Source organism: Oryza glaberrima, chromosome 9 (assembly GCF_000147395.1).
Source record: "Oryza glaberrima chromosome 9, OglaRS2, whole genome shotgun sequence".
Lineage (NCBI taxonomy): Eukaryota > Viridiplantae > Streptophyta > Magnoliopsida > Poales > Poaceae > Oryza > Oryza glaberrima.
Window position 1 is genome coordinate 16,105,354 of NC_068334.1, and position 10,091 is coordinate 16,115,444.

A 10,091-nucleotide genomic window follows, 5' to 3' on the forward strand; every position below is an offset into this window, starting at 1 on the left:
CCTTCTTCTTTATATAAAACGTCGGCAACGGCCTGACCATTCAAAAAAAAAAAAACATTACTCCGGCCGGTGACCGTCCTGAACAAAAACACAGAACGCTTGAAGGAATGTGTACACTTCGGCCGGTGACCGTAGAGAAACCGGCGTGGAGAAGAGAAGGGTGGAACTAGACATGTGGGACCGAGGCCTGCATGCTGCGGACCGGGGGAATCTGGCAGAACTATCACGTTCCGAGGGAACGGAAGGTGGTCAGAGTCCGGACTACTCCCCTCTTGGATTTACGCGAATATCCGTGGGAAACCAAAAAAACCCAACCCGCTCTGGTGAGGTTGGCTTGGCTTGCTGCCGCTATCCACGGCAGCACAGCGCTCGCCCGCGAGGTACGACTAGCTGCAGAAGAAACAGCGCCCAATGCCCACACATGATGAGCGTTGCAGAAGCAGAGAGAGATCGAGAGAGAGAGAGAGAGAGAAGAGATCAGAAGATCTCTTGCCCGTTCTCTACGCTTTCGGCTCCGGATTAGACCTCTGATGAGCATATCTCGTCCACAGCTCTCCTAATCATGACGCTGCGCCGTTCTCGGTTCTCCCGATCGGACAGATAGTCTACATTACCGTAGCTTCCTCTTCTTTCACTTGTCTACTCGTAGCTGCCTGGTATACCTACGAGTAGTCCAGTAGGAGTACAGTACTAGTACTGCTCCAGCTACTGTTACGTGTACAGCATCCCGGAAACAAAGACTGTGCCGGGCTCGCTGGTTCGCTCCATCCCGGCCGATCTCTTCCCTTGCATGTGAGCAAAAGGACCTGCATAGCTGTAACTGCCTTTCACATCTTTGACCCTGAGAGATCACGCACGAGAGGTGGCAACAAGCAGCAGGAGTAGTACTACTACTACAAAAGAAGAACGGGGAAAGAGATCACACGCGAGCGAAAGGCTTCCCTTTCCGGACTTGTCGTCCAAAAGATCGTTGGATTCTTGAAGCATTATCACGGTCCAGGGGTCAGCCTCTCGGCTGCTGCTACGCACCGTACTATACTCCAGTACCGAGTATGTACGTTATGTGGTGGCAGTGGCGACGCTGCGTTACATCTGTACAGAAAACCTGATTTGCTTGTTCGATTAGTTGGGCACACGGTGGCTTGCACCAAGGTTTAACCCACTTGGGCTTTTGCACCGCTGCGGAATTAGAACCCTAACCTTGACCGCGAGAACAGAAGAGGTGAGCTAACTAGGAAGCTAAACGCGTCGGATTAGAACAGCAAAATGGTCGTCGTCGTTGCATGGAGTCGCGTTGGCGTTTGCATGCGTGCTGACTTGACTAGCTGGTGCTTGTTGGAGAAGAGGCGGCTGACAGCTGCTGCTGCGACGACGACGACGGCGCGACGGTCAGGCTTAGGTCGTCGCACTCCAGCACGAGGCGAGGCTTCGTGGCCGGCGACGTGGGCGGGTGCTCCTCCGGCGAAGACGCTCTCTTGCTGCCGGCGCCGCACGGGGCGGCGCTTAGGTGCACGCCGAAGAGCTTGGTCGGCGCCGATGACCGAGCGGCGCTGCTGCTGCCTGCCTCCCCGCCGCTCTTCTCGCCGGCTAGATGCTGCTGCTGCGGCGGAGGGGAAGGCTCCTCGGCGATGGTGAGCGAGCTGCTCGACGTTGTGCTCCCGCCTGAGTTGTTGAGCACGTTGGCGGCGGCGGGCTTCTTGCGCGCCTGCATGCCGAGGCCCTGCAGGAACGCGGCCGCCGCCGGGCTCGGCGCCACGGGACGAACGTGGTTCTGCACGAAGTAGATGATGTCGTTGTACAGCTTGCGCATGTGCGCAAGCTCCTGCAGCAGCGCCGTGTTGCTCCGCCGCAGGCGCTCGTTCTCCTCCATCAGCACCGCGGCGGTGGCGGCGCGCCCGGCGCCGCCGGCCTCCGCCGACGACGGCGACGGCGCGGGCCCGCCTAGCGCGAGCAGGCGCGTCGCGACCGGCAAGTTCGGCTCCCGCCAATGCGGCTGCGGGAACGGCATGCCGATGCCATGCGCCGCCACAACCCCGTCGTCGCCGACGAACGCGTGGTGGTGCTGAGCCGCCGCGACGCCGGGGTGGTGGAACAGAGGGAAGTGCGGCGGCGCGAAGAACGGCGGCGGAGACGGCGACGCCGTCGATGCGGACGACGTCTTCCTGCGGTGGATCTCGGTGAGCAGCTGCTTCTCCCCCTTCCTGAAGAACTCGTTCGCGAACTCCCACCTCTCCGGCACGACCTTCCTGAACCCCTGCATTGCAACGACGTCGTTACTTACACGCATCAAAACGCACGAGAGAACAGAACTACAGAAGGTGGCGGCATGGCGCTTTGCTTACGTAGGTGTTGAGCTGGCGGACGAACGACGAGAAGTTGTTGTGCTTGAAGTAGTTGGGGAGGATGTCGCGCGCGAACTCCGGCGGCCGCCACACGACGAAGGTGGACACCCGGTCGTCCCCCCACGAGACGATGTGGTCAGTGGCCGGGTCATCCACCAGCTGATACGTCTTGGTCAAGAACGGCGCCGGCACCGCCTTCTGCGCCGCCGCCGCCGCCGCCTCGCAGTCCGACCAGCTCCCGCACCGCTCCATCTACCAAGAAGATCTACGAGCTCGCTACCACTACACTACTCCACTACAGTATCAACCGGAGAGACGAGGAGTCGGCCAAGCCGCCAAGGTTTCTCGGGGTTTACGAGTGGCCGGGGTGGAGTGAGTGAGAGTGACTCCTATTTTAACCGGGAGGAGAGCGTGGCCGGGTGGGTGGTGAATACGGTGGAATCGGGGGCGAGGTGTGTGGGGTGTGGCCTTGTGGGATGGATGTGCCCGCCTCGGGGAGCGTGTGGGCGGTGGGGGTGGTGGGAGGGAATATGTGTCGCTCTGTCTGTCTGGGTGTTTTGGAGAGAGGGATTGGAAGTTTTGAGATTCAACTTTCAAGGTAGACCCGTGACGCTTGCGCCAGCATGCAGCGTCGCCTCCGCAAACAAAAAACCATCCGATGCATCCAGTGATCCACCAGCCCAGCAGCACCCGCTCTTCTCTCCTCTCCTCTACCTGCACTGCCCGGCTGTTTTCTGGACTTTCTCGGCGATCTTTTGCGGCCTCTTTTAACCTTTTCTTCGCCACTTTCTCCTCTTTTCACCCGGAACGTTTTTACGGACTCGTAGTAACAGCGTGAGAAACGGTGAAGTGAAGGGGATCGATCTTTACCGGTCCACGCCCCGGCTCCTCGTGCAATTCAGGAAAGGTCCCTGCCGGACAAGCCCTGCTACAGTTTTGGAAGCATCTCAAATCCGATTTCTTTTTTCCGTTACAGAGAAACGAGAGGGAAGCCGTGCCAGCCATCCCTATTGGCCGGTCAATGCATCTTGCACTGTTCTGCAGTTCAACAAGAATAATACGGAGATACTACACCGTGACTAGAATTAGATCAAGTTTAATAGTATAGCCAACTACTAACTTCAATTCATTTATAACTAATTTAATAGCCAATTCATACAATAGTTGCTTACTATACTATTAATATGTGGTCCCACTTATCATACACACATTGCGTCTTGGAGTTTGTGCTGCAGGTGGCTATAGATCTGTAGCCCGCTGCTCTTCTCTCTCATCGTTTATATTATTAAAATATGTTTATAGCTGACTAAATAGCCTACTATTGTACCTGCTCTTATTCTGCGACGCGTGACCTCAACTTGCATTGAGATGACAGAAATCATCGTTCGAGAGGAGATATTTGGAGCGGTTAATCAAGATCACTCATCGTGAGGTATGAAAGGCACATAGAGAGTGAATTTTAAACTCTCGAGGGGATGTCCTATAGCCGACGCTTTTAACCAAAGAAAGAAACAATCTTTCAACAGACAAAAATAATATAATGTTGATTACTAGGAGTAAAGATGAAAAAAAATATGCAATATGCATGCTTTACTGCTATATCTTTACTAGGAGTGTAAGGGCATGTTTAATTTGATGCGAAAAAAAAACTTACCAAATTTTGGCAACTTACCAAAATTTTGGTAGGAATTCTTATATAGTTACCAAAATTTGGCAGCAAACTAAATGTAGCCACTTTTTTTGGCAACTTTACCAAAATTTGGTAAGGTTGAAAATGGCATCAAAGTGAATAGGCCCTAAGTTTTCATCCATCAATAAAGCACCAGTTAATTAATTTAGATTATTACAAAGATTATTAATTTAGTTATAAGGATAAATTAAATATTTTAATAAATAAATTTAACAAATGATTTAAAACAATTGGTCTTAGCAAAGCAGTAGCAAATGAAAGAATTTTGAGAAAACATATTTTTTTCAAACCATGGAATAAATAATATTTATTCATTCTCAACTTATTCACTGGTTTACTGAAACGATTTTTTTTTAAATCTAGATAATAACACCCTCAACTCAATAGCGAGTTTGTACATGTTTTCTCATTTGAAAAAACTAGTAATAGTACTTCCTAAGCCAATTATCAAAAATAATTTGGACATTATAGGATGGAGGGATATTAAAAACAAGAAACACATATCCAGGTAAAATGAGTAAAGTAGCGCACAATAAAAAAACATACTACTATTGAATTCTCTCGTGTGCTACTTTAGTTAGTCGTCTAAATTTCTATAATGTTATCTATTCATAGGCAACATATTACGTACTTGCCAAACACAGAAATGATAGCCACATGCACAATACGTCTACCCACACTACTATAAACTCAATCACCGGAAGTCCTTTTCGCTGTTGTCGTTGCCGAGCCCTTTTCACAGCTCCTCTGGTTGCTACCGCCCCTCTCCCTTCACTGTCATAGATGAGCTCGGAGCTCACCTTGGGTGGGGTAAAGAAGGAAGGGAGGGAGGGAGGGCAGAGGCAGGTAATACCGTCGGTCCATGACCCTCCACGACGATGGGTGGTAGCCTTCACGAAGGGATTGAGGAGGGAGAGAGAGGATCTAGGAGGGACTTAGTCGCCGCCAAATGGGGAGGGTTTTTTTGGGCGATTGAATTTTTACGGACGGCGCACTTTAGCTAATTTTTACAAGCAAACCATTTTTACGGGATGATTTTAATTTTTAATTGACCCGCTTAAAAAAATAAAACCACAGTGCTTGAAAGAAATCGTTTGTAGTGGGGTGCCAACAGCCTCACTCAAGAATGGCCACCTGAAATGAGAGGTGGCTCCCCACAATAGCCATGCGTTATTCCTATCCATTGACGAAAATACAACGTTTCGCGTCGCATACCGTAAGAACGAGCTGATCTAAGCTAGAGACATAGATATACTCCATCTCACTAGCGCTGGTTTCTTTTTGTTTAGCAACAAACATCGTATAATGATCGAGCCCAAGACAAAACCAGATGTCTTCTACGATCCCGTTTCTACACATATGTATAGCGTGCCTCCGGTGCATATATATCGATCGATCCATCATCCTGGATGCATCTTATTGGTCACAGCTAGCTGTCGCGCCCAGGGCTCGGTGAGCCTCGAGTGTACGCATGACGCATCTCGCGCATGCATCACCCGATCTCTCGCCGCGCGCGTATGGGATTCATTAACGCGAAACGGCACGGGCAAGTGCAACGCCAGCGTGCGCAGGCTGCAGCCAAGGCAAAGCCCGCGGCACTAAGACGCACCTGGCGCACGCCATAAATACGTGTTTCCGTTTGTGGGGGTCTGGGCGCGCTCCTTTCAGTTTCAGCCGTGACGAACCGCGCGAGCGCACCGGCCGGCCGGCCTGCGCTCTCGCACGCGACTGGATATGTGGGTGTATATCGCACACTACTACGATCTTAGGCATGCGCGGGTGGCAGCAGAACGCAGCTAGCTGGCCGTGGGCGCGCGAGCGTTTATGGTCGGCCCCTGCCGTGTTCTCGTGCCGGGATTCAGCAGGGGCGCGGGCGCCGCAGCGGGTGTCTTTTTCGTTGTTCGCTCTGCTGGCTTTGGCCACGTAGCGCGCCGGGCGTAATCCGCAGGCGATATATGGACGCCTCACGCCTCCTTTCCCTGTTCACACTGGTCAGGATCCTTATTTGGATATTTGTGGGACGTACATATTCAAATGTTGCAAAAACGATTATCCTATTGTTTGCTAATTCGTTATTTGGCTCTACAAAATATCACATAATCTTTTATTTGCCACCACTCTTGGTCCACGTATTAGTAAGACAATGATCGTACCCTGGTATTTCATCTATCTTTTTAATATTGACGCATAGCGTGATGTTTGATTATTTGTTTTATTTAAAAGTCATAAATATTATTTATTTTGTTGTAACTTGTTTAATTATCAAATAAACTCTAATATTACCTTATAATTTTTTTTTGCATATTTACACTAATTAAATGTTCGAATAAGACGAACATTTATATGAAAAATCAAAGGTGTTATATATAAAATCACGAGGAACGAAAATTCCATTAATTTCTATATGTGAACGTTCACCCAAGGAACGAAAATTCCATTAATTGAGCGCTCGTCAATGGGTGCGCCTAGTGCACAACCAATCTCACGCGGCTGAGTCCACGCGAGTACGCGACAGTGCCTTGCCTCTCGCTGAGTATATAGTCCATCTATTGTTTGCCAGTTGGTTTCAATCGAATTTTAAATAAATAATTTCAAAAAAGAAAAAAATAACTAAATAAAAAATTATTGTACATAGAAATATTGTATATGTATAAACTTTATACATAAATATATGCATTGAAAATTTATTTATATAAAGTTTATTTATGTATATGAACTTTTAATCCAAATCCAAATCTAATTTAGTTGTATAAACTATTAACTTATCAAAAAATGGAAAAAATGTGGCGCAAAAAAAGGAAATGTGATTCAAAACGTGAGGGATAGGCATGCGAATAAGTCTTTTTGCTTGACAATAAGCCCAAATGGCCATCCAAGGTCATATATGATACATGGATCCGCCTTTGTTGCCTCATGCTAAAGCTTCGACAATAGTCCACAAGCGTCAAAAGTCTAAGAATACTCTTATAGGCGAAGAATTGAAATTGATACCTATCGGGTCATATATTTTTCCCCCTCTGCATGTCCACAATTTTACTACAACAAATCGAGTCTAATGAAAGAAGCACCCAAGCCGAGAGCTATGCGTGTAACAGTTGTGCATGTGACCAAAAGTGAAACAAAAACATTTAAGAGTAGGACTCAACTCGCTTATGTACACCTTGAATGCTACAATTCATGCATACCTCATCCGTTCCAAAACATAACATATTACAATCTAGAATCGGATGGGAATTTAGGGATGGCAGTCGGCACGGGTAGTGACTACCCATACCCGTGCCCGTGAGGTAATTCATGCCCGCGGGCATACCCGTTACTACATGAGTACATGACGGGCAAGGAACACTACCCATGCCCGTTGCTCGTGGGCGCCATGTACCCGCGGGTATGCCCGTTTACCCGTCACAAACTCATAGTTCAACATTTCAACCATAAATCTCCACAAGCAAAGAGACATTATCACAATTTAAAGAAAGTGTACAGTTGTACCAAGTTCAACAATACAAGCGTTACAAGTACATCAATACTTGATGGTGGCATTTATACTAATTTGATTGAGGGACCACATTGTCAGTTGATTTTTGCGGGTAAACGGGCGAAGCAGGCATATGTAGTGACTACCCATGCCCGAGCCCGTATGCCCGTTGGGTATAGGTTTTGACCCAATAAAAACCCATGGGGTACTAAATAGAGAACAAACCCAACTCTATTAGGGTTTTTACCCATGGGTAAACGGGCAAACGGGTTAAATTGCCATCCCTAGATGGGATATATCCTAAATTTATGAATCTGAATAGCAAGTCTATCCACATTAATGGGTGTGTTTGCAAGAGCAAGTTCTCAACACTCCCCTCTCTTTTTTTTCGTGCGCACGCTTTTCAAACTGCTAAACGGTGGATTTTTTACAAAAAGTTTCTATACAAAAGTTGTTTAAAAAAATCATATTGATCCATTTTTGAAAAAAAAAGCTAATACTCAATTAATTATACGCTAATGGACCGCTCCGTTTTTCGTGCATAGGAGATGGGTTCCCAACACCCACCTTCAAACACAGAGTACTAGGATAAGTCACAATCAGGTTTTAAATTGTTATATTATATTAGATGGGGCGATTAAAATTTATGAGACATTTATCAACTCGATAAATATGAATTTTCAACTCTAAATTTAGAGTTGATTTTTAGGTTTTTTTTCTACAAAATTTATTATTCAGACTTTGTTTTTATAGATCATTAAAAACACGTATATAACATTAAAAATTTTATTTGAAAATTATTTTCCGTTCGTGAATAGACGAAACGATGGGTCGTACGAATGACAACGCCACCTCCTGTCATCCAGCTTTTCCAAACGTACTAGTACGTCGGTTACAGGCCACAGCAAATTCACTGAGGAGACTGACATCAGACATTAACATCTGAAACGATTTTATAAGCATGGCGACACGTCTAGAACTTCGCGTTCCACTGCAGCCCCTGCAAACTGTTTTTCTCCGTGAATGTGCTGAATGGCGTTAATGTCGATCAGATAGCAAAATGACCTTGTTGGACATCACGTACACTTTGCATAAAAAACACTAATTAGTCCGCTACTAGTGATTAGAGTACTAAAATAACTTGTCCATGCACGTAGTAGCGCCTGATGAAGAAGAGAAGCATCTGCAGTAGTAGATCGCACATGCATATGTTAGCTAGGGTATACTCCCTCCATCTCAAAAAAAGATAAACTATGGATTCTTGTGCCAACGTTTGACTGTCCGTCTTATATAAAATTTTTTTATAGTTAGTATTTTCATTGTTGTTAGATGAAAAAACATAATTAATATTTTATACGTGACTTATCTTTTTAATTTTTTTATAATTTTTTTAAATAAGACGGACGGTTAAACGTTGGACACGTACACCAGGGTTTGTCTTTTTTTTTTTTTTTTGACTGAGGGAGTACAGGCAGTACAAAAAGCAATGGTAAACGTGCCACGGGAACGAATCTTTGCTTATTAGAAGTTCTTTAGTTAGCAGTAGCACAAGCGGAGGGGAATATAGCCATCGATCGCCGCGACCGAGTCGACAAAGCATGGTTTAAAATGCATGGAAAGCTTCGCTAAGACCGAGAAGAAACAAAAAGAATACAAGAAACTTCTGCAAAGCGGCGAGTTTTCTATGGCAAAGCTACTCCGGCAGCCGAGTGAGATCCAGTGGCGACGTGGTGGGGGCTGGCCGTGTGCGCGCGAAAGGCTGCCCCCGGCTCGCAATATTCTACGCCTCGCCTCGTCGCGGCGGAGGGTAGGGATCGGGAGGCGACCGGGGAAAACGACGGGAGCCGGGCGCCGGGGCACGGGACGGGACGGGCGCGTGAGGCAGCGTACATGTGGATGCATGCAGATTGCAGATGCGTCGCGTGGGCATGCACGGGGCATGGGTGGTGGTGGCTGGGCTGCTGCTTTGGCTACTAGCTGCAGGGCATGCATGCCCCCTCTCTTCTTCAAAGGTTCCTTCCCTTGTCCATTTCCTCCACTGGCCAGTCCCCCCCACCCTTCCCCTTTCCCGAGAATAGATCCAGAAGCTAAAGCACGTACTGTTTATATACTGTACTCCCTATACTACCTAAAAAACTAAAAATGCCACGATACTACTACCATGCATGCAGCGAGACCCGTATGTATGACCTTATCCGTACTGTACGCGCACGTATATACGCGGTGCGTACGTACATGTAGCTGGTCAGAGGCGTCACGTGGCGAGTATGGCTTGGCTCGCCGGGCCCGGCGGGAGAGGGTGGCTGGACCACGCCGTCCGGCCGGCAAGCGGCAAGCTCGCCCTGCATCCGCATGCCCCCTGCTGTCCTGCGGCGACGACGACGTAGCCCCCGTCGCTGCTGCGCCTGTGCGCCGTGGACCGGGGTCTGGTCGGATCTGGCCGGCCCGGCCGGTTTTGGGGGGTTTCGAACGGTGTCACGCGTGGACCACCGTTTGTGTGTGCGGATAGATCGATCGATCGGTCCATGCATCGCGGCAGGCACTATGATGATCGCTACGAGTCAGATTAGGCCTGACAGGAATA

At 48.1% G+C, this 10,091-nt stretch overlaps 1 protein-coding gene across 1 annotated transcript; it reads right to left on the reverse strand.

Annotated features, from left to right (window-relative positions):
- Nucleotides 1-782: 782 nt before the first annotated feature.
- LOC127784013 (heat stress transcription factor B-4c) lies at nucleotides 783-2,821 on the reverse strand. Its single transcript, XM_052311186.1, has 2 exons — nucleotides 2,343-2,821; nucleotides 783-2,254 (listed from the first exon to the last, which is right to left on the reverse strand). Exons 1-2 carry the CDS (start codon nucleotides 2,592-2,594, stop codon nucleotides 1,322-1,324), a joined length of 1,185 nt encoding a protein of 394 aa, XP_052167146.1. The 5' UTR covers nucleotides 2,595-2,821; the 3' UTR covers nucleotides 783-1,321.
- Between the last annotated feature and the right edge of the window lie 7,270 nt (nucleotides 2,822-10,091).